This window comes from Microcaecilia unicolor, chromosome 10 (genome assembly GCF_901765095.1).
Source record: "Microcaecilia unicolor chromosome 10, aMicUni1.1, whole genome shotgun sequence".
Lineage (NCBI taxonomy): Eukaryota > Metazoa > Chordata > Amphibia > Gymnophiona > Siphonopidae > Microcaecilia > Microcaecilia unicolor.
In genome coordinates, this window is record NC_044040.1 from 92997115 (window position 1) to 93023033 (window position 25919).

The 25919-nt window shown below is 44.6% G+C and overlaps 1 protein-coding gene across 1 annotated transcript in view; it reads left to right on the plus strand.

Annotated features, from left to right (window-relative positions):
* Nucleotides 1–25919, plus strand: part of DGKI (diacylglycerol kinase iota) — a 1705262-nt gene that overhangs the window by 265446 nt on the left and 1413897 nt on the right. Inside the window, 1 exon segment of the mRNA XM_030215620.1 lies at nucleotides 25452–25517. Within this exon segment, the coding sequence (XP_030071480.1) occupies nucleotides 25452–25517 (66 nt within the window).

The following is a 25919-nucleotide window of genomic DNA, read 5'->3' on the forward strand; positions in this document are numbered from 1 at the left end:
AAATAGAGAAATGATACTCCAGGATGAAAGAGAGGGAGGGAAGATAGTGGAAGAGATGTTGGACCACATTGGTAGGGAGGGAGGGAAGAAAGAGAGAAATGATGGACAGGGGGAGGGAGGGAAGAAAGAGACAGAAATGATGATGGACCTGGGTATGGAGGACAGAGAGAGAAGAAATAGACTTGATAGGCCTGAGAATGGAGGGGAAGAGAGAGGGAGGGGAGGGAGAGATGTTGGACCACAAGGGTAGGGAAAGATAGAGGGAAGAAAGAGAGAAATGATGGACAGGGGGAGGGAGGGAGGGAAGAAAGAAAGAGACAGTAATGATGGACCTGGGGATGGAGGACAGAGAGAGAAGAAATAGACTTGATAGACCTGAGAATGGAGAGGAAGAGGGAGGGAGGGGGGAGGGAGGGGAGAGATGTTGGACCACCAGGGTAGGGAAAGACAGAGGGAAGAAATAGAGAGCATTTATTCACCTGGGGTTGTAGGGGAGGAAGAGAAGAGAGAGGAAGAGATGTTAGGCCTAACCTAACCTTTATACCTTTCAGGAAATCTAGACTGCCCCTATTTGACTGACTGTACATTTGTCCTTTAGATTGTAAGCTCCTTTGAGCAGGGACTGTTCTTCTGTGTTAAATTGTACAGCGCTGCGTAACCCTAGTAGCGCTTTAGAAATGTCAAGTAGTAGTAGTAGTTAGGCCTCAAGGGCAGGGAGGGAGGGAGGGATAAAAGAGAGAGAATTGATGGACTTGAGGGTAGAAAGGAGAGAAGGAGAGAAATAGAGATAATCGATGGACCTGATAGTGGAGGGAAGGGAAGAATAGATGTTGGACCACAAGGGCAGGGAGGTAAGGAAGAAGGAGAGAGAAATGATGGACTGGGTGGGGGATTAAGTGGAGAGAGGAAGAAAGAGAGAGAAATTATGTACCTGAGGGTGGAGGGGAAAGAGGTAGGGAGGAAAGATAGGGGAAGAGATGTTGGACCACAAAGGCAGGGAGGGAGGGAACAAAGGAAGAAAAATGAGGGACCGGATCATGGAATAGCCAGCATCAGGGTCCTTCCATCTGTCACAGCTTCTTTTTGCTGTGTGGGTGGGGAGTGGCAGAAGGAAAGCCGTGGGATGGCCAGAGAAAGGCCTGATCTAATCGCTGCCAGCAACCACTACACTCACAGCTGAGGGAAGAGAGACTGGACCCAAGGAGGAGGAGGAGGAGGAAGGAAGAAGAAGGTAAGGAAAAAGATTGGACCTGTGGGAGGGAATGGGGGTGGGAAGGAGGATAAACAATGTACCAAAAGTGAAGAAATTTGCTGCACATGAAGGGAAGGGAAGAGAGGGGTGACATGCAAAACATGAAGGGAAAGGGGATGGTAGTTGATATTTCACTTTTCTGTGGTTAGTCAAAGCAGTTTACAGATACTTATTTTGTACCTGGGGAAATGGAGGGTTAAGTGGCTTTCCTAGAGTCACAAGGAGCTGCAGTGGGAATCCAACCCAGTTCTCCAGGTTCTCAGGCCATTGCACTAATCATTAGGCTACTCCTCCACACTGCTACACTATTTTTGCTCCTGCACTGTGCCGCGCCCCCTGCTGCTTCCCCGGGTGTGAAGGAAGGCTTCTGGTGGCAGACAGAAGACTGGTTCAGTCTTGTGCTCCTGTGCCAGGTTATCGCATTAATTCTGCTCTTCTGGCCATGGGTCCTTCTTCCTGCTGTATCCCGCCTCCTGTGAAGTAACTTCCTTTTTCCGCATAGGTGGGACACAGCAGGAAGAAAGACCCAGGGCTGGCAGAGCAGAATTAATGCAATAACCCAGCACAGGAGCAGGAGAACAAGTCAGCCTTCTGCCTACCACTGGAAGCCTTCCTTCTCTCTCAATCACTGCTGCAGGTGAGGGTGGGGGGTTGCCAGTCCCAGGGAAATCTTGAACCTCTGCCTCCCCCCTTCTGGGCCGGGGATTATTATGGTTTGGTACATAAGTACGTAACCACTCGCCCCCATCTACCCTCCTCTCCTCCTTCCTGTACACATTAATTGATTTGATTTGCTTACTTTATTTTTTGTCTATTAGATTGTAAGCTCTTTGAGCAGGGACTGTCTTTCTTCTATGTTTGTGCAGCGCTGCGTACGCGTTTTACTATAGAAATGCTAAATAGTAGTAGTAGTAGTAGTAAGTACATAAGTAATGCCACACTAGGAAAAGACCAAGGGTCCATCGAGCCCAGCATCCTGTCCACGACAGCGGCCAATCCAGGCCAAAGGCACCTGGCAAGCTTCCCAAATGTACAAACATTCTATACATGTTATTCCCGGAATTGTGGATTATTTCCCAAGTCCATTTAGTAGCGGTTTATGGACTTGTCTTTTAGGAAACTGTCCAACCCTTTTTTAAACTCTGCCAAGCTAACCGCCTTCACCATGTTCTCCGGCAACGAATTCCAGAGTTTAATTACACGTTGGGTGAAGAAAACTTTTCTCCGATTTGTTTTAAATTTACTACACTGTAGTTTCATCGCATGCCCCCTAGTCCTAGTATTTTTGGAAAGCGTGACCAGACGCTTCACATCCACCTGTTCCACTCCACTCATTATTTTATATACCTCTATCATGTCTCCCCTCAGCCGTCTCTTCTCCAAGCTGAAAAGCCCTAGCCTCCTTAGTCTTTCTTCATAGGGAAGTCGTCCCATCCACGCTATCATTTTAGTCGCCCTTCGCTGCACCTTTTCCAATTCCACTATATCTTTCTTGAGATGCGGCGACAAGAATTGAACACAATACTCAAGGTGCGGTCGCACCATGGAGCAATATAACGGCATTATAACATCCTCACACCTGTTTTCCATACCTTTCCTAATAATACCCAACATTCTATTCGCTTTCCTAGCTGCAGCAGCACACTGAGCAGAAGGTTTCAGCGTATTATCGCCGACGACACCCAGATTCCTTTCTTGGCCCGTAACTCCTAACGTGGAACCTTGCATGACGTAGCTATAATTCGGGTTCTTTTTTCCCACATGCATCACCTTGCACTTGCTCACATTAAACGTCATCTGCCATTTAGCCGCCCAGTCTCGAAAGTTCCTTCTGTAATTTTTCACAATCCTGTCGCGAGTTAACGACTTTGAATAACTTTGTGTCATCAGCAAATTTAATTACCTCGCTAGTTACTCCCATCTCTAAATCATTTATAAGTATATTAAAAAGCAGCGGTCCTAGCACAGACCCCTGAGGAACCCCACTAACTACCCTTCTCCATTGTGAATACTGCCCATTTAACCCCACTCTCTGTTTCCTATCGTTCAACCAGTTTTTAATCCACAATAGGACTTTTCCTCCTATCCCATGACCCTCCAATTTCCTCTGTAGCCTTTTGAAAATCTAGATACACAATCAAGCTCATTTTCAAAGCACTTAGCCTCCCAAAGTTCCATAGAAACCTATGGAACTTAGCCTCCCAAAGTGCTTTGAAAATATGCCTCAATATCAACCGGCTCCCCTTTGTCCACATGTTTGTTTACTCCTTCAAAAAATTGAAGTAAATTGGTCAGGCAAGATTTCCCCACACAAAAGCCGTGCTGACTCGGTCTCAGTAATCTATGTCCTCGGATATGCTCTGAAATTTTGTTTTTAATAATAGCCTCTACCATTTTCCAATATAGGTTTCCTATATAGGTTTTGAGTGTCTTTTTGCAGAGTTTTCTGTTATTTTGCAAAGTGTCTAGCCTGTTTGAAAATTAAAACTGCGTATGGCTAATAATGGTCTCCATATCTGGTAAAGTTACCACACATACAAAAACCCATCTGCTTTAAACAAAGTGTCTGGCAATGGAAGGAGCATTTGCTGTTCCTGAGGTGATAATCACAATTTGAATATTTTTTGGGTGGCGAGCTGTAAGAGGGGAAAGCTTCATTGTTGGGAAATATAGTGTTTGTAATGCAGTACTCGAGCTTCAGGGTTTATACTGAGATTCTGACCAGTTCTGTAGAGAATCCAAACTTTATGCTCACATAGCATCATTCAACAAATTCTATGAATTATAATGGCAGTTTTACTGGATAGTTGAAACTAACTTGGGGGGGGGGGGGGGGGGGGGCAGAGGTGTAGCCAGATAGCCAGTTTTGGGTGGGCCTGAGCCCAAAGTGGGTGGGCACAAAATTTTCTCTGCTCCGCCCTACCTCCACCTCAAAATATAAATACTTTAGCTAATGAGGATCCTCAAGCTCAGTCAGCTGAAGACTTTCTCTGAAGGTGGCCAGAACTCTCTTTTACCAAGCTTGGCAGGCAGCAGCAATGACCCTAAGCCACTGATGCCAGCACCCCACACATGCTTAGCTGTCGATGGCTCAAGGATGCTGTTGCCAGAGCTTGGTAGAAGGGAGTTCTGGCCGCCTTTGGAGGAGGTCCTTAGCTGGGGATGTCTGGGAATCCTCACCAGGTATACAGCAAGGGTTAGGACTGGCGTTAGACCTGCTTGGGCCCAGGTCAGAAAATAAAGGAGGGCTCCCCTCCCCCATTCCCTCTCCTCTTTGCCTCCCTTCCAATTTCCTTTTCTACAGAACACAATACAAAGACATTTGCTATGCACATTTCCAAAAGCTAACATATTCCATTTAAAACATTTGAAATAAAATGCTTTGTTTCTACCTTTGTTGTCTGGACATTTTATTTTTCCATCTTGCTGGTTCCAATTTCTCTTTTCTGCTTTCCTCTCTGTCATCTGCTAATTCTTCTTCAAGCGGCTGCAGTCCATTTGTCTTTTCTCCTCTCTCCTGTCTGTTCCCTCACTATTCCTGCCTCTGACATATTGATCATTCCTTTGTAGCTCTTTTCTGCCTCTCTCACCCTTCTTCATCTCCTTTTTACTTTTCAACTACCTATTAAATTTCCATCTTCTTCTTTCACCCACTAGCTCTCCCATTCCCCATCTTACTCCTCCCCATCTCTACTTTCTCTTTTATCTTTAATCTACTTCCCATTACCATATTTCTACCCTCTGTAATCACTATCTCTCATTCATTTCCTTGCCACCCCCTCCTCCCCCTCTTGGCCTCTCCCACAGGGTTCCACCATTCCCATCGTCTTCTCTCTCCACCCTTCTAACCAGCATCTGATCCCCTCCCCACCCCACCCCACCCTGGTAGCCTTATATGTTCCTGCCCCTTCTCTCTTCATTCCTGTCCTCTCCCCCATGGCCCAGCATTCCCCCCCCCCCCCTCACCACCTACTGTGTACCTCTCCCTCCCTCTCATCCACCCCATATCTATCTCCCCCTCTCATTCCCACTGTCCACCATCTCTCTCCCCCTCTCCTTTGTGTTCTGGGTCCAACATCTCTCTCCCCTTCCCATACAGCATCTCTACCTTCCTCCCCTCTACCATCATGTCTAACATTTCTCCCTTCCCTCCACCCCTATGCCCACCATTTTGCCCTCCTCTCACCCCTATGTTTAACATTTCTCCCCCTCTCACCACCTATCCCCTCTCTATGCAGCATGTCTCCCTCCCCTCCACCTCATATGCAGCCAAGACTTCTCCCTTCCTGACCCCTCCACCCCTTTGCTGCATCTCTCCCTTCCTCCCCTCTACCATCATTTCTAACATTTCTCCCCTCCTCTCCACCCTTATGTTCAAAATTTCTTCCCCTCTCTATACAGCATGTCTCCCTCCCCTCCACCTCATATGCAGCCAAGACTTCTCCCTTCCTCACCCCTCCACCCCTTTGCTGCATCTTTCCCTTCTTCCCCATGCAGCTTCTCCCCCACCTACCATGCCTCATCTTTCCATCTTCCCTCCGCCCTGTGCAGCTGCTGTCCCTGTCTTTTTTCCTCCTTGCAACATCTTTTCCCCATCATCCCTTCCCCCGTGGCGTGCTGCAACTTTCACCCCATCTTCCCTCACCCTCCTTGCAGGCCCGCCCAGCAGCGATCCCGGTCACAGGCTCAGCTTCGGCTCGCACACGCTGCCTGCTGGCTGCCGCTGAAATCTCCTTGCAGCTACTAAGCGGCAGCGCTAACCCGGAAGCCTCTCCTCTGAGCTTCCGGGTTAGCGCTGCTGCTTAGTAGCTGCAAGGAGATTTGAGCAGCAGCCGGCAGGCAGCATGTGCGAGCCAAAGCTGAGTCTGTGACTGGAATCGCTGCTGGGCTGGACGGGCCTGCAAGGAGGGTGAGGGAAGATGGGGTGAAAGTTGCGGCACGCCACAGGGGAAGGGACGATGATGGGGACCACAGCCTGCGACCGGAATCGCTGTGCTGCTGCTGGGCGGGCCTGACCCCAAATTGGGTGGGCCCAGGCCCACGCGGGCCCGCCCGTGGCTACACCCCTGGGGGGTTCTTTTATGCATAGAAGACTGTGGTGTCTTATTGCTAATTTAAAAGTGGGACAAAAGGGAGTTATGATGTACAGAATTGTTGCTTGACTTCTCCCCCCCTACCACATACTGTAACTAGCTTGCCCCCGTGTTGCCACTCAAAATATTTCTGTCTAGAAATGCCACTGGCAGTCACTTAGAGGTCCTTTTACCAAGCTGCGGAAAAAGTGCTCTGCTGTAGCGGCATGGGTCGTTTTTCCCCACTCGCCAGGACCCTTTATACTGCAACGGGTAAAAACACCCCAGGCACACATGGTCATGTGGTAAGAGAACTCTTATCACATGACCATATGACGGGGAGCTCCTGCACTAACCTGGCGGGTAATCTGACAGCATGCGGCAATGCCTGGTTACCGCTGGGTTACCGCTGTACAAGCCATTTCTGAGGAGAACGGAAGAGTGGAAGGAGTGGAGAGCAGACTGCAACGGCGCCAGTGCGTATTTTAAATGCAACAGATAGTATGAAAAATAGGTGCCGTCGCTGTTGGAAGTATGTTTGGAGGAACGACTGCTCCCCTGGCGACCCACCTAGCTATGTCTCTGATTAAATGCCAGGCCATATCCAGGTACTGGCATTGAATATCCAGTTATGTGTAGCTGGCTATCAATTATCTGATTAAATGCGATATTCAGCACTTAAGTGCCTAAGTGAAACTAGAAAAGGTAAATACTGTGCTTCATGCAGTCCAGTTTACACCTAAGCTATGCAGAAGGTCTCTCCCTAATAAATTACATGGGCAAACCTTGGATACAATTACTTGGCACATACTGCGCTTACCACTTTCAGGCTCAAAAACTTCTATTAATTTAGACAATGGTTCCTTTATTATGCCACCACCTGCATTCTTTACTATGATAGTTTCAGAGGATAAAGGAATTAATTTTGCACCCAGTGGTGTAGCTAGGGTAGTTGACACCCAGGGCTGGTCATTTTTTAACACCCCCCCAAAATCCAGTACTAGGCATACCGAGAATACAAAACACTCAGGACAGCAATTCTACCATACCATAAGCAGTAATTTGTACGAGTCACACAAGGAAAAGGAAAGCATCTTAAACACTACAGTGAGCACTAGAACATCAATTCACCTATTGTAAAACAAAAACAGACAGATTAGTACAGATCGTCGATCCTGCACAGTCAATGCCAACCGAAAGCCATGTTTTTTTTCACAAACACAGATACACCCTAATCCACTATAGAATAATTAATCATAAACTTTCTATTTAGACAAAAATTAAACTGACCCCCCGATGCCAGACTCTGCATACAATGCAACACCACAGAAACAGAAAATGTCCCCTAGTACTGTGCAAAATATAAAGACAGCAGATGTAAATTTGAAAAAACTAACAAATACCAATCACCACTTTACAAATTAACAAATAGAAATAAAACAAATACAGAAAATAAAATAATACCATTTGATTGGACTAATACATTTAGCTTCCAGAGGCCAAAATCTCCTTCCTCAGGTCAATACAGTATAGTGCTGTTACAGTATCCTATCCTGACCTGAGGAAGGGGGTTTTGTTCTCTGAAAGTTAAGTCAAAATGTATTAAAATTAGTCCAATAAAAAGATTACCTTATTTACATGTTCTATTATAAACATTTATTAACACAGCTACAGTACTACTTTATCCTAAAGCAAAAAAATAAAAATATATATTTTATTTACAGTTTGTTGTCTCTGGTTTCTGCTTTCCTCATCTTCTTTTCACTGTCTTCCTTCCATCCAGCATCTGTCTTCGCTCTCTCTCTGCCATCCAGTGTCTGCCCTCTCCAATGTCCTTTCTATCCACTTTCTGCCCTCTCTCTCTCTGCCCCTTACATCCACTGTCTGCCCTCTCTCTCCCTTCCATCCACATCTGCCCTCTATTTCTGCCCCTTCCATCCACCATCTGCCCCAGTCTGCCATCTCTCTCTCTACCCCTTCCATCAACATCTGCCCTCTCTCTTTCTTGCATCCACATCTGCCCTTTCTCTCTGCTCCTTCAATCCATCTGCCCTCCCTCTTCCATCCATCCAGGGTCTGCTCTCCCTCACGCTCCCCCCTTCCATCCAGCGTCTGTCCCCTCTCTCTCTCTGCCCCCTCTTTTCAGCCCCCATTTCCAGCCCCCTTATTCTACCTGCCCCTAGTTCCAGCCCTAGCCCACATCTCCCACCTGCCCCCCTTTTCAGCCTCACTATCCCACCCAGCCCTTTTCTCCCATCAGTCCCGAGCTTCAGCCCCCAGCCACTTCTCCCTGTCCCCTTTTCAGCCCCTAGTTTCAACCCCAACCCTTTTCTCTCACCAGTCCCGAGCTTCAGCCCCAGCCAGTTCTCCCTGTCCCCTTTAAAGCCCCCAGTCCCCACAGTTTTAGCCCCTGCCCCTTTTCAGCCCACAGTTCCAGTACTAGCCCCCTTATCCCAACTACCCTCCTTTTCAGCCACCAGTTCCAGCCCCCTTCATCCACCACATGCCTTACAATCCCCCCTTTTCAGCCCAGACCCATTCTCCCACCTGACCCAGGCATGGACCCATTTTTCCTCCTGCTCCCTTGTCAGACCCCAGTTCCAGTTTCAGACCCCTTCTCCCCTCTGAGCTCCCCCACCCTCCCCAATCCCCTTCTCCCCTCTGAGCACCCCTCTGAGCTCCCCCACCCTCCCCAATCTCCTTCTCCCCTCTGAGCACCCCTCTGAGCTCCCCCGCCCCTCCCAATCCCCTTCTCCCCTCTGAGCACCCCTCTGAGCCACCCTCCCCAATCCCCTTCTCCCCTCCCCAATCCCCTTCTCCCCTCTGAGCACCCCTCTGAGCTCTCCCACCCTCCCCAATCCCCTTCTCCCCTCTGAGCACCCCCACCCCACCCCTCCCCAATCCCCTTCTCCCCTCTGAGCTCCCCCGACCCGGTCCTGTCCCCCCTCCGTCGAGAGCCGACAGAGCCCTCTTCTCCTGCCACCACCTTGCCTTTTTTTTAAAAATCCATGCAGCGACGCAGGCAGCGCCTCACATCTGCCCTGCGTGTGCTGCTGTGAAAGGAGAAAATCGCTTCGCTGGCATCGGGCCTGCCTCGCTGTGTCCCGCCCTCGAGGAAATAGGAAGTTACCTCAGAAGAGGGCGGGACACAGCGAGGGAGGGCCCGACAGCAGCGAAGCGATTTTCTCCTTTCATAGCAGCACACGCAGGGCAGACACGAGGCGCTGCATGGATTTAAAAAAAAAAGGCAGGGTGGTGGCAGGAGACAAGAGCTGTCAGCTCTCGATGGAGCACCACCCCCCACCCGCTGGCACCCGGGTGGACCGCCCCCACCGCCCCGCCCTTGCTACGCCACTGTTTGCATCATCAAATTTTACTACTGGGCATCCAGCTCCAGTATCACATAGGAAAGTCATTTCTTTATTCCCGACCATAAGGGTTATCTGAGGCAACACATGGCTTTCAAGGCAATCATAAACTCTTTCTAATTGCATTACCTCCTCACCTTCAACATTTCCCATCCTTTTCAACATTTCTATTTCTTCCAAATCATCATCTCCCTTGTCCCGGACTACCAGTGGGGACTCCTTCTCTAGTCATGCTCTCGGTTCTTCCTTCCTATCTCTGCATTCCGTAGCCCAATGTCCCTTCTTCTCGCACACAACATCCCGGTTCTCTCCTAGTCTGCCTATCTCGTCCTCTACCTCTCCCTCGGTTTCCTTTAAAGTTTTGACTTGGCTGTGTCAAGTATATTTCACCAGTGCTTCTATCTGCCATTAAGATGTTGGACCATTTCTGTTTTTTCTTTTCCTGAAAATGTGTCTCTGCATGTTTGACATATTCAAGAAGAGAGCTGAGACGACATGTGCAGTGTGTTACCATATGTTTAGTAATGAAGCTATTAATAGATGGTAAACACCCTTTCCAAAAAGCAATTTTAAGCTGTTGTTCATAAGGAGGGGCATAATCGAACGCGAACGCCTATCTCCATGGGCGTCTATGTCCGAAAATGGGTATGTGAAGAGGCGGGACAGACCGTATTTTCGAAAAAATGGACGTTTTTCAGCTGGGCGTTTGTTTTTTTTAGCGATAATGTAAACTAAAAACGCCCAGCTCAAAAATGTCCTAATCCGAGCCATTTGGTCGTGGGAGGGGCCACGATTCGTAGTACACTCGCCCCCCTGCCAGGACACCAACTGGGCACCCTAGAGGTCAATGCGGTGGACTTCAGACAACGCTCCCACATGCATAGCTCCCTTACCACAAGTGCTGAGGACCCAACCCCCCTCCCCCAAAACCCACTACCCACAAATGTACAACACTACCATAGCTCTTAGGGGTGAAGGGGGCACCTACATGTGGGTACAGTGGGTTTTGGAGGCCTCCCATTTACCAGCACAAGTGTTACAGGCAGGGGGGATGGGCCTGGGTCCACCTGGCTGAAGTGCACTGCGGTACCCACTAAAGTGCTCCAGGGACCTGCATACACGCAGGCCTCTAGGACTTGTTGCTGCTATATAACATTGGCACACCAGTTGACACCTGAAGACTAATCTCTCCGAAAACGTCCTTTATTGGAATAAGCACGCTTACTCACAGTTAACTGGCGATCAGAGGTTGTGCCCCACTGGCAACGAGTCTCCCTGGTACTGAGATGAGCAGTAGGTCAGAGCTGGCACAATGGTGTACAATGCCCTCTTTCAGCCGCATTCAAGGTAAGAACTAAGTTCTGTAACGTGGCTAACACGTGAAAGGGATCTAAAACTGGCTTACAAAAATGGCCACTACCTCATGGACTACCAGAAACAAAACAGGGCACACTCTGACCCAGTAAGCAGGGGGAAAAGCACCATGGGAGTAGAGCCTACCAACTTACCAACATCATGAGCATTTAACACAAGCTAGTGGAATCACGGAGCCCAATACCCTACACCCACGACAATGCATTGCTGATGTGACTCTGCAGTGCGCATAACAGAAAAGGTGTCACACTCACCCGAGAGCCACATCAGAACCAGGGAAAGGCTGTTAGAGGATAGAACACATTCTGCTGTCATGGAGGTGGGTACGGCATTTGAGGCTGGCATACAGGCTGGAAAAAAAGTCTTTATAGTGGGTTTTTTTTTGGTGGGAGGGGGTTAGTGACCACTGGGGGAGTCCGGGGAGGTCATCCCCGATTCCCTCCAGTGGTCATCTGGTCAGTTGGGGCACTTTTTTGGGACTTGTTCGTGAAAAAAAGGGTCCACAAAAGTAACCCAAAATCGCGGTAAAACACCTTTTTTTTCGATTATCAGCTAAAGATGCCCATTTCTCCTTGGCCAATAACCACGCCCCAGTTCTGCCTTCACCATGCCTCCGACACCCCCCCCCCCCCCCCCCCGTCAACTTTACCCATTTCCGCGACGGATTGCAGTTGGAAACGCCCAAAATCGGCTTTCGATTATACCGATTTGGGCACCCACGGGAGAAAGACGCCTATCTCCCGATTTGGGTTGCAATATAGGCGTTTTTCTCTTTTGATTATAAGCAGGATGGTGTATCATTATCCATATTGGGCGGGAGATTTATGCCACTATGGATATCAAAGATTTCCTTTAATCTGACAAAATATGGCTCTACATTTTCTCCTTCTTGTTGAATGCATTGATTAATAATAGTCCAATTTGCCCTTGGTATAAATGTAGTACTAATACGAGCCAGTAAATTATTTAATGCTTGGGCAAGGACAGCGTCATCATAGTTCAGTGGTCTGTTGTTGCCATCGGTGGGTTGCCAATCTCCACTGATAAGACACCAATCAGGACCAAGAATTTGCCTAAGAGCTCTTTCTATTTCCACCCAACCGGTAACTTTGACATAAGTTATGAATCTTGAGTTTCAAAATCCAGCGATTTAATTTTGGGGTGTGGGATACCTTCTGTGGCTTTCTTTATATCATTTAGGGACCATGGTCGGTAAATGAACATGGTATCATTTTGACCCTGTTCACCTGCATGAGGGTTGGGCACTTCTATAAGGGAAAAATTCTCATATTCATCTATCTGCCATGAATGGGGACTTTTACTTTGCCACTCTCCCCATGATTTCCCACTTCTAGTAACATGGCTAGCTTTATGTAATACAATGGGGGAGACTGGTTCCTTAGGGCAGCTAGGCTTAGGTGGTTCCAAATAAGGTGGTGGAGTAAGTCCATCATTAGGACCTGGCTGAGTATGGGGTTTAATTACTAGGAGGTCATCCTCCTGTGTTAACACATTGTGAGTTTCAGATTTCAGCCATTTTTCGTCAATTAGTTTTTGCCTTTTACAAGATTCTAGGAACCAGTCCTGGGCCTCTTTATAGCCATTTTTCCCTCTCCGCTTAGGATTAGTGCTCTCATAATCTTCTATACCTTGCAGCAATTTCTTACATGATTCAACAGTTAATTTCCTATCAAATCCAAATCTCTTTTTCCATTTATTTAAATTCAACACAGTATCTGGATTACGTTTATGCATAAACTTAGGGTCTCCACAAAGGATCCCTTGCTTTGGGGACCTCGTAAAGCAGCAACACAGACATGAACAGCAACCTATCTTACAACATAAATTTCCCATGGTTATATCACTCTTTTAATGTATGCATGTAGTACTTTATTCCGGTAGCCTTCTCACACAGACTATGATCTCTGAACGGATCCCAGATCACAGACTTCTTTAACTATAGTTGTCCCAGACAAAAAAAAAAAGAGTCCACACTCTTCTGAGAGTGGGTTCCAAACCTTGGACTTCTTTTTTTATACTATAACAATCAATCCCAGATTGAAAAAAAGAGTCCTCGCTCCAAATCTCAGTTACTAATTTAAAAGACACACTAATTTAAAAGACAAACAAGACACAACATTACCTAAGTTGGTCCCTTGAGATTCATGATACACAGAAAAGAAAACCGTCACCCTTCCAAGTGTCAGAAGAACCGGCCCCTTTTTTCAGGATCTCCCCGGGGGACTATTAATTAAAGGATTTATTCAAAATCCATGTTCACAACAGTTCCAATCCTGACACAAGGAAAAAGGATATTGGTTTCCGGCTCGAAGGACCAAGCTGTTAAGAAAATTTAATTAATATACTCACGAATCCCAAGACACCAAACAGGCTTAAAAGACAAACAGCTTTATTCTTGCAAGGAGACAAAAATCCAACATCAGTCAGGAGGTTGTCTGACTCAACCCCCCAACCCCCCCCTGCTCTTATAAACCTTTCTCCTACAATGCCTGCGTGCAGTTCCACAGTGTCTGTGTGTCTATCATCACAAATACATTTTAAGAACATTCAGTTCTACTTGTAATGCACAAGGTCAGAGCTGAACTGTTCCTCTTTTTAGACTCTACATTTATTTAGAAATTGTAAGAATGATTAACCCTATATTAACAGAATATTTTCTCTACAGGTGTCTCCGGAAACAGAAAGCTGAGGGATAGACAGGATTGATCAGTAGTCTTGGCACCTTGGAGTAATTTTAACATGCATACAGCGCCATTGTAGTCATTAATAAAATTAAAAGGAAAAGGGCCGACTAATGGTTCTGGGCGGGCCGAAGCGCATACATAACAGTCAGTGACATTTAAACTTTTAGTAGTATATTGGCCCCAATCTAACCACAGATTTAGGTCACTGTAGCCTGTCTCTATGGCAAAAGTTTCGCTGAGGTCAGTGATATTTAAAATTTTTATTGGGACTTTAGTTTCTTCGGGGGCTTTAGGCACCAAAGGGTTCTTGGGATCTACTTCTGGTATGAGGGGAGGGGGAGTTGGCTTGGGCTTCTTGGGTTCGGTGGTCAGGACCCTAAAGCGGGCCATGGGGTCTGTGTTAGTAGCGTCTATTCCAATTACATATGTGCTATTCATTTCTCTGTACACTCCGTAAAAGATGAGAATCACTGGATTACATTTCCCTATCTCACAGGTGGCCCGGTTGACATATGGCTCGTGTATTGCAATCGTTTTCCTTAAACTGTAATCCCATGTCATATGTGAGGAGTCTGGTCAAGCCGTGTACATTTTGGGCAGTTATTGTGCTAACAGATAATCAATGGATGCTAATATGTCAGGATCAAATACTGGTGTTAGGGCTCCTATGCTGTAGGAGGGTGGAGTTCCAACCTGCACAACTTTAAAGGGTTCATTGATTCTGTTTCCTCTTTTTCATAGGAAGTACAAAGGCCAAATTCTACCCACTGCCTCATATGTCATCAACCAAAATGTTACCAATTCCCCTGTGCCAGGTTGGGGCAGTGCTATGGTCCCTTGCTCTAATCGTAGGTTGGTGCCTGCAAGTAGGGTATATTCAGATATAATGGTCGTGCCTGGGCCCGTCGTCCAAGAGTTCAGCAGGGGTTCACACAGTGTGTGAAATCTGGTCAAAGGGTCCCAGGTAGGATTATTGTTGGGGTCCGGATCCCAGTCTAAGGTATGGGACATATGGAGGGGCATAATCGAACGAAAACGTCTATCTCCATGGGCGTTTATCTCCAAGAATGGGTCCGTGAAGGGGCGGACCGAACCGTATTTTGGGAAAAAATAGACGTCCATGTTTTATTTGACAATTTGTGAGCTGGGTGTTTTTGTTTTTCAGCGATAATGGAAAATGAAAGCGCCCAGCTCAAAAACGAATAAATCCAAGGCATTTGTTCGTGGGAGGGGCCAGGAGTCGTAGTGCACTGGTCCCCCTCACATGCCAGGACACCAACCGGGCACCCTAGGGGGCATGTTTACAAAAAAAAAAAAAAAGGTAAAAGAGCTCCCAGGTGCATAGCACCCTTCCCTTGTGTGTTGAGCCCCCCAAATCCCCCTCAAAACCCACCACCCACAAGTCTACACCATTACTATAGCCCTAAGGGGTGAAGGGGGGCACCTACATGTGGGTACAGTGGGTTTGGGGGGCGGTGTGGAGGGCTCCCATTTACCAGCACAAGTGTAACAGGTGGGGGGGATGGGCCTGGGTCTTCCTGCCTGACGTCCACTGCACCCCCTAATAACTGCTCCAGTGACCTGCATACTGCTGCCAGGGAGGTGGGTATGACATTTGAGGGTGAACATAAAAAGTTGTGAAACGGCATATTTTTGTGGTGGGAGGGGGTTTGTGACCACTGGGGGAGTCAGGGAAGGTCATCCCCGACTCCCTCCAGTGGTCATCTGGTCATTTAGGGCACTTTTTGGGGCCCTATTCGTGGAAAAGCAGGGTCCAGGAAAAGTGCCCTAAATTCTCGCTAAAAACGCATATTTTTGTTTCCATTATCGGCGAAAGGCACCTATCTCTGATCGGCCGATAACCACGCCCCAGTTCCGCCTTCACTACGCCTTTGACACGCCCCCATCAACTTTGTCCACATCCGCGACGGAGTGCAGTTGAAAACGTCCAAATTCGGCTTTCGATTATACCGCTTTATTCGTTTTTGTGAGATAAACGTCTATCTCCCGATTTGGGTCGCATTATAGGCGTTATTCTTTTTCAATTATAAGCTGGATGGTATCTGTCAGTTTCTAGTCAAGTACCCCAGTTAAAAATCTTATCAGTAGCAGAAGCTTGTTGCAATATAATATGAAAAGCAATAACAGTATTAAGGCTAATATGGTTGTATCTATACCTAATAACAAAGCAAGCATGAGAAGGAAGAGTGTATTATGCTGTAACCATCAATAATACAATCAATTAAAAAATAAAAAGAAAGCAATGCAATGCTAGTAAAGTATCTTCAGTGAAGATGATACCAACAATGTGTGTGAAAATGCTCCCAATTAGGAGTCCTAAAATGATGATAGTAAATTCTTCACCTGACTGCATCCTTCGAACAGAAAGGCTACAACCTCAAAATAATCTCCAAGAATATTGCCTCCTCTCTCAAAACACCCAGGGAAAATCTGCTACAGTACAAAGAAAAAAAAGCCACAGACAGAATCCCTCTTATAGTGATATACAACCCAGAGCTGGAAAAATTAAGAAAAATCATAAAAGATCTGCTGCCTTTACTCCAGGAGGATGAATTACTGAAAGAGATATTCCCATCCCCACCAGTGCTGGCCTTCCGACAGCCACCCAACTTTAAAACACAAGCTAGTTAGAAGTAAGCTCCCAACACAGACTGCAAAAGAAAAGAATGGCACACATCCTTGCAATATATCCAGCTGCAAACTATGCCAAAACATTTCGCAGGACCCCACAGTCATTCACAAAGGAAAAATATTCAACATTAAGGAATCTTTCACATGCTCATCTTCCAATGTGGTATATATCATTCAGTGTAAAAAATGCAACGAAGGCTGCTACATTGGAGAAACCAGTCAGATGCTAAAGAAGAGATTTAATTTACATAGACACCATATGAAAAATGCCAGTACTAATAAAGATGTCATGCCTGTGGGGCAGCACTTTACAAAACCAGAACACTGTACCAGTGACTTCATGGTAAGAATCTTAAAAGTGAACTTTAAAACAATACAGGAATGTAAGACCTTTGAAGTCAGAATGATTAAATATTTTGACAGGCCTTAAAGATCTGGGTTTTCTAGCCCATTATAAACCATAAAATTGTACTGCTTTGAAAATCATTCTGCTTTGTCACCCTCCTGTTTCCATGCATATCTCACCTGTCCCTGTCTCTCACCTATCCACCCCCATCCTGTTAGACTGTCACTGGAATGCTTTGATGTTTCACTTATATATGCTGTCATCTACCAACATTTGCTTATTTCCGATCTGATGAAGGGCAACCTTCGAAAGCTAATCAAGAAATATATTAAGTTATGCCCAATAAAAAAGGTATCATCTTATTTTCTTTTCCATGTTTTATTTTGTTTTATTTCTACTGATTACCTTTAAAAGTGGACTAACACGGCTACCACACCTTTATGAGCTATAAACTGCATGCATTGTCAGAGACTTATAAGCACAGTTACTGTGGCATGGACTTTTTAACCCATTCAAAGTGTATTGTATGCCACATTCAAATCTTATTACAGTGCTGTTTATTCTTGGATGCAAGTTTTAAGAGTAATGCCCACCATGTTAAGGACTGCATTCAATGGATTGGGTTTCCTATGGACTGTTTTCACATCCATACGCCACCTGCAGCCCATGCTTTGGAAATTAAAAGTCACTCGAGTATCAAACATTACCTTCAACGCTATGGTTCATTAGTCAGTTGTTGTAATGCTTTGCTACAAAGTGATTTTTCTTCCATGAACTCACAAGTCATCTAACATTTGACATTTGTTTATACATTTCAAAGTCACTTAACCACATTTTCTGATGAACATCCTGGCATGCCATTTAATGTGTTTTGCTTCATTGCATTATCCTATATTCAAGTATAATATATTTCCATACTTGTATGCTTATCATTATTTTAAGCTATTTTTTGAAGTTTGATTACAGTATTGTCTGTTACTCATTTATTAAGCTTAGAGGTAAGGACATTAGTTGCAATTGAATAAACACACTGTTTAGACCTTAGAGCTGAACCCTTGAAAGGGGAGGAATGTAGGGGAGCAAACCAAGCACTATGAAGCACTATCCACAGGATTCTATATATCGCATCTTAATTTCCGCGTGGAAATTGAAGCGTATTCTATAACAGTGCACATAACTGAATTGTTTAACTAGCTAATCAGTGCTGTTATTTGGATGTTAAGCAACTGTTAGCATTAAGATTTACGTGCACAACTCTTTAAGTGTATTCTGTAATATGGTGCACATAAATTCTAATTTGTATACTTGAAAATGGGACATGGCCATGGGTGGGGCATGGGCATTTCTAAAATCAATGTGCATTGTAGAATACACCTCCTGTGCATCTAATTTAGGCATCAGGATTTATACCAAAGTAAAACATGGCATAAATGACCACAACTAGGTTTGGTCATGTGGATAGGTGCTCATCATAATTCTATATACCGCATGGAAATTTAAGCCTCTTCTATAAAATTTAGGCATACTATAGAGAATATACCTAGGCATATTTTTTTCATGTGGAATTTTCAGGCACCATATATAGAAGCTAGCCCTATATGTGTTCCTATATAGCAAACATATATGAGATTATAATACAGCATTAGCAACCTGACCTTAAAATGCAGGCTCAGTTATTCCAACTTTTGTGCTAAAGCCTGTTATTTGCTGAAGCTGAGACCTTGTATACAGACAAAGACTACTGACAAGGGTCCCAGTGTCCTAGAAAAACAAGGTTGTTATCAGCATCAAAATCATGGCCAGAACAGCCGAGTACTCTTAGAGTCACCCATGCAGCTGTAGAGATTCTGTGGCTGGCATATTGTTTATGAAACCTCAGTTTCTTGTCATGGTGACCCCGTTAAAGTGGAGCCAGTGAGACAATGTTGGGGCCCCTAAAGTCATAATAATGGGGATAGCATTGTTATATATGCATTTTTCCCAAGGCCAGAATGTATATCATTAGCACAGCTGCAGCCCATGATTTATGTATAAAAAGGGGCTCATACCCAAGGCAAAAGGCTGCTGTGTTGACACTCCATCCAAGGAACAGACCTGCGCTGAAGCTGACTGAACATCTGAAGAACATGCTGCCAACGGCTAGAAGTCTGTATCAGGTTGTATGTGTGCTATATCCTTTTGTATAAGTGCTGTGGGCTCAGTGCGACTCTTTTACTTAGTATTCTAGTTAGGGATTTATGTGCGTTTACTTCTGAGCTATTTCTATGATAAGACTAACTGTGTCTTCATTCTTGCCTTCTTTGCGCATTATCTTTGCTGCTATTATAAATAAATGCACACTCCATTTTTATAATACTTGATTGTGGAGTTCTTTCTATTATTTAGGGCATAGTGAGCTTGGATCTAAGAATAAGAGGGAACACATTTGCTTCTGAAACTTCAGTCACTAAGGCTGGATTACCAGAGACCTATTCCTGTTAGAATTTATGCTAAGTGTCCGGTACCCCAATAACACCCATAAAAGATTGTATCTGTATGTGCCCACAACCTCCAGACCCCTTTAAGTGCATTGGTGTGCTAGGGGGACAAATAAATGGGGGCATGGGGGGACAGGATGAGCCAACCTGACACAATGATCTCCACAGTTAAGGAGTGAGCCTTCAGGGAGGGAGATCTGCAGCAGAAGGGGAGGGGGCATCACTGAGTCACCAGTGGTTAAGGTCCTCTCCCCAGTTGGAGGGGATTCAGAGGAACCACCAGTTCATGCAAGAGGATTCTGTAATGTTCATCAGCTGCCATGCAAAGGGCATTTTTTTAAATTCTCACTTGCCACTATCAGGATTGTGTAAATGACCTGGCTATGGCAACATGCGAGAAATTTCTTGTGAAGTTAGCTTAGGATGTAAATGAGCTGAGAAGTAATTTGCACATCTTAGCTAAATTTGGCAGAAAAGGGCACTAAACGATGAATATTTTTGTAGTGAATACATAGGGCCTGATGGTGAAGTTGCACCTTGAAACATTAAGTAGTTTTTTTCCTGTCTTTTGATTCCTATATTTTTAAATAGTTTAAAACTATTTATTTATTGACACTTGTATACATTTACATGTAAAGGGGCATTTTCGATATGATGTCTACGTCCAACTTTGGACGTTTTGCTAAAAACATCCAAAATTCAATTGGGGAATATAGCCATTTTCAAAACAGAAAAACTTAGGAAATTGGAAGACTGAGTATCCAATTGACAGATGAAATTTAATGTGGACAAATGCAAGGTGATACACATTGGAAAGAATAATCTGAATCATAGTTACCTGATGCTAGGGTCCACCTTGGGGGTCAGCAAACAAGAAAAAGATCTAGGTGTCATTGTACATAATATGCTGAAAACTCCTGCTCAGTGTGCGGTGGTGGACAAAAAAGCAAATAGGATGCTAGGAATTATTAGGAAAGGGATGGTGAATAAGACCGAAAATACTATAATGCCTCTATATCGCTCCATGGTGCGACTGCACCTCGACTGCGTTCAGTTCTGGTTGCCATATCAAAAAAAATATAGCAGAATTAGAAAAGGTTCAAAGAAGATTGACCAAAATGATAAAGGGGATAGAACTCCTCTCATATGAGGAAAGGGTAAAGAGGTTAGGGCTCTTCAGCTTGGAAAAGAGACAGATGAAGGGAGATATGATTGAGGTCTACAAAATCCTGAGTGGTGTAGAATGAGTAGAAGTAAATTGATGTTTTACTCTTTCCAAAAGTACAAAGGCTAGGTGACACTCAAGGAAGTTACATGGAAATACTTTTAAAACAAATAGGAGGAAATATTTTTTCACTTCACAAATAGTTAAGCTCTGGAACTCTTTGCCATAGGATGTGATAACAGCGGTTAGCATATCTGGGTTTAAAAAAAAGTTTGGACAAGTTGCTAGAGGAAAAGTCCATAGTTTTGATATTGAGACAGACATGGGGAAGCAACTGCTTGCCCCAGGATTGGTAGCATGGAATGTTGCTACTGGTTGGGTTTCTGCTAGGTACTTGTGACCTGGGTTTGGCCACTGTTTGGAAATGGAACACTGGGCTAGATGGACCATTGGTCTAACCCAGTATAGCTACTCTTATATTCTTATATCTATCTTTTTTTTAATGGCTATTTGCTAGTTGTTTTTGTGTTCTGTGTGTTTATCTTTTTGGTCCATTTTTGAAAAAATGCATTCCAAGTGAAAAATGCACAAAATCAAGCCACTGGGATGAAGGAGGAGCCAGTATTCTTAGTAGACTGACCACACAGATGTCCCAGGAAAGCAATAGGGCACCCTAGGGGGCATTGCAGTGGGCTTCAAATAAATGCTCCCAGGTACACATCTCACCTTTGCTCCCTTATCTTGTCTGCTGAGCCCCCAAAAACCTACCCAAAACCCACTACCCCCAATTGTACACCACTACAATAGCCCTTATTAGTAAAGGGGGCACCGATATGTGGGCACAGTGGGTTTCTGGTGAGTTTTGGAGGGCTCACAGTTTCCTCCACAAGTGTAACAGGTAGGGGGAGGTATGGGCCTGGGTCCACCTGTCTGCAGTGCACTGCACCTACCATTAGACCTGCATGCTGCTCTAATGGTCCTGAGTATAATATCTGAGGCTAGCATAGAGGCTGGTAAGCAATGTTTTTAATCATGTTTTGTGGGGGATGGGAGGGGGTTAGTGACCATTGGGGGAGTAAGGGGAGGTCATCCCTGATTCCATCCAGTGGTCATCTGGTCATTTAGGGCACTTTTTTATGACTTGTAATAAAACAGGTCTAGACCAAAATGTCCAACTTATAGCCCTGAATGTTTTTGTTTTGTTCCATAGTGGCAGAAAAATGTCCAAGTGTTAGGAATGCCCAGATCCTGCCCTTAACACCCCGTAACATGCCTCCTTATGATATGATTTGAACGTACTTCTGATGGACTTCATAGAAAAATGTCTAAAAATTGGTTTTGAAAATACCAATTTGGACCTTTATGTGAGAAAAACATACAAATGTAGATTTATGCCACTTTTTGGATGTTTGTCTTTTGAAAATGAGCCTCTTAGGCTCCTAATTACTAATGCTTAGTGCATGCATGCATTAATCAATCAGTTTCTTATTTACCACCTGTAAGGCCAAAAACTATTGAAGCTGTGTACATCGGGTATAAGAGGTATTTTTCTGTCCTTAAAAGATAGAACCAGACCAAACCCAGGATCTTTGGTTTCTGCTGAAACTGAATATGCGACTGAAATTGTCCCTCTAATTTCAGTCTCTTTCCCATACCCTACCTGAAAAGCTCTCCGATGGCGGCAGCCCTCTCACTCTATGCCCCCCATCCCATCCCCAAGCCTACAGCTCCTGTTGCAATAGCTGCTGCGAGAGGTCCTGGCAGGCATTTTTCAGTTGGAACCAGCATGGGCAGGTGCTGCCCCTGAAGAGGCCACTAGACCACCAGGCCTTCCTAAGGTAGGCCCAGCGATGCCCTACAGGGTGTTCGGTGTGATGGGAAGGGGGAGGGGACGGGAAGTGATCACTGTGATGGACAGTGTTTTGATTTTAGCTGAAAATTCACAGGCTTTTCGGGTGAAACCCGAACCTGGATTTTTATCTGCTTTCAATGCCAAATCAGAAACTGAAACCAAAATTTGGTCAGCCTCTATTAGAGGGCTCATAACGTAAGATTGTACCTGAGACAATAGAGGGTTATGTGACGTGCCCATAAGTGGTGTAGCCACAGGTGGGCCTGGGTGGGCCAGGGCCCACCCAACAGCACATGTTTAATGGTAGCTGGTGGAGATCCCAAGCTCTGTCAGCTGAAGACTTTCCCCTGATAGTAGCAAAATTCTACTCTCCACAATACTGGCACCTGCGCATGCTCGTTTCAGCGCATGCCTGCTCCAGACTGCCAAGGTGGAAAGAAGAATTTTCCTGCCAGCTGAGATCTTCTTTTGGTGGTGGTGGTGGCGGTGGTGGTGGTGGGGGGGGGGGGGGGGGAAGAACATTTGGTGCCCACCCACTTCTTACCTAGGCCCACTCAAAATCTGTTGTCTGGCTATTCCCCTGGTGCCCAAGACCACCGAAGCTGCAGTGGGATTTGAAAGAAATTAAGCTGGTTCTCAGACTGCTGCTCTAACCATTAGGCTACGCCTGTTTCAAAACCCTATTTTTGCAATCAGATTTGCTGCACATAATGTAATTAATGCCATTATCTTGTGCTAAAGTTTTTAAGGCCAGATTCTATATATGGTGCTTAAAATTGCATGTACAAATTTCAGCATGCACAATTGAGTTGGTTAGCAAGCTAATTTGCACTAATAATTGGGTGCTAAAATCCATTTATTGGTGTTAATTGGCAAAATTTGGATTTACGCTTGCATCTTGCAAAGCGCTATTCTATAATGATGCATGCGTAAATCCTTTAGCACACAACTGAAAAGTGACATGGCCATGAGAGGGGCATAGGTATGTCAGGGCATTCACTAGAGATGCTCGCAGTATTATGGAATTTGGGAGATCTGCACCAAGTTTACATGCCAGAATTTATACTAACTTTTAGTTGAACACTGTAGGTACGTGCTATTCTATAAATGGCACCCAATTTGGACCACCATTTATAGAACATCACCCACATTTGGCACCGACATTTGGAAGCCATTTATAGAATTTCCCACTTAATGTGTAGTACTTTCTGTACCATTAATGCTGTTTGTTTTTCTAAAGAACATACCGGTAGTTTCTGCTATTTCCAGTATCCATGACGAATTGTAAGCCACATTGAGCCTGCAAAGAGGTGGGATAATGTGGGATACAAATGCCATAAATAAATAAATAGTTTCTATTTGACAGTTTGCATTACCAGCTATATAGTTTGCACTTAAGAGACAATTTGAAAATTGTGCTCTGTTGCACAGAGCTTCATAGCTTTATAACTCAGTGGAGTACCTTTTCTTAGCCTGAGAGATGATTCCTTCATTTAAGGTAAAAACATCACTTGCAAGGTGATGGATCTGTTGCTGTATTTGCTTGTATAGTGTAATTAAATACTTCTTTAAATGCTTTAAAAAAAAAAAAGAAAGAAAGAAAGAAAATAGTTCCTGTCTGGACATAAATGTAAACCCTGTGCCCATTATTGGAGGTTCTTTTATATAAATGATGATCGCTAAGGTGCATGCACTGCTGACATTTCTCTCCACCAGATGTGACCTAGCCATTTTATAGTTTATTTTGAACTTGATGGGGCAGCAGTTCCTACAAACTACAAGACCGCATCTGGGTCAATCTGCAAGACAGCTTGTTCAATGTGAATCTTAGATGAACACGACTCATGTTATATTTACAGTTTTGAAAATAAAATGCACTTTTATTGATTGAGAAGAATTGAATTGAATTTATTCTCAACTATGTGACTGTTTTGTAATGGTGCAGTTTAACAGATTTTGGTACAGTTTCTAAAGAATATAGATTGTATAATGACTAATTTAATAATTCAATTAGAAGTAGGGGTCACGAGGAGGGGCATTTTCGATATGGCATCTAAGTCAGACTTTGGGCGTTATGTGCTAAACGTCCCAAATCCGACTAGGAAATAAGCCCATTTTTGAAAAAAGAAAAACGTCTAACTTTTTTTCAAAAATACCATCCTGAGCAAAGTTTTGTGCTTTGTACATTTTGTTTTGGCTGTTAAAAAAAACCTGTACAAGTGCAAAACATACAGAATCAAACCTTTGGGATGTAGGAGGGGCCAGCAGGGACCAGCATCCTTAATAGACTGGCCCCCAGACATCCTAGGAGAGCAATTGGGCACCCTAGGGAGCACTTCTGTAGACTTCATATAAATGCTCCCCAGTACATATCTCTCTTACCTTGTCTGCTGAGTCCTCCAAAACCCACCACCTCCAACTGTACACCATTACAATAGCCCCTATGAGTGAAAGGGCACCTATATGTTGGTATAGTAGGGTTTTGGTGAGTTGGGGGGGGGGGGGGGGGTTGTCACAGTTTTCACCACAAGTGTGACAGGTAGAGGGGGATAGGGGCCTGAATCCTCACTCTATAGTGCACTGCACTGACCACTAGACTACTCAAGGGACCTGCATGCTGCTCTAATAGACCTGGCTATAATAACATCAGAGGCTGCCATAGAGGCTGGTGAGTAATATTTTTTTTCACATTTTTAGGGGGAGTGAGAGGGGGTCAGTGACCACTGGAGGAGTATTGGGTCATCCTTGATTTCCTCATGTCGTCATCTGGTCATTTAGGGCTCCTTTTTGTGTCTTATTCGTTCTCAAAACAGGTCTAGTCCAAACAGTTAAGATTTTTGCCCTGGGCGTTTCATTTTTGTTCCATCATGGTTGTAAAACATCCACGTTTTAGGCACGCCCTAATCCCATCTATTCAATACTCCAGACACTCCCCCTTGTGATTTGGACACATTGGAGATGAAATGCATAGATAAACATTTACAAAACAGGTTTCAAAAATACCAATTTGAACGTTTGAGAAGAAATCCATCCAAATGGTGCTTTATGACAAACGTTTTTCTCTTTCAAAAATGAGCCCCAATATATTTTAATTTTAGTTTTGTGGATATGTTCTCCTTTGAAAATACAGTGAGTACTGTGCCATGATTATTTCTTAGGTCAGACATTTTTCTTGTTTTGCCTAACAGAATTTTGTGCGACATCACTGGGTGCACAGACGAAGACAAGAAGGGAAGTGTAAGCAGTGTGGGAAGGTAAGCAGCTCTTACAGAATGGATCAGATTTGATAGAGGTGTTCTCATTATAAGCTTTTTGTTCTTTGAATTCATTAAGTCAATGAATAAGGATCCATGTTTAACAATAGTAGAAGTTAGATTCTTCATCAACAAGCATGATAAAAAAGTGAGTGACATCCTCTGATGGTACAGACACAGAATCACTTGAATTTCAGAATAATCTTCAAGTTTTTCTGAGCATGCAGAGTTTGCCTCATGAGCCCCCTAAATCTATATTTGTCCATGCTAGTACCTAATGTGGACATCCCGAACGTGGACAGGCTTGGGAGCCCCCCAGGACAAGTTTGGGAACCACTGCACTATTGCAATTATCTTACTTACCCTTCTTATTTATATCTGTTTTTTTCATAAGTCCTCTCC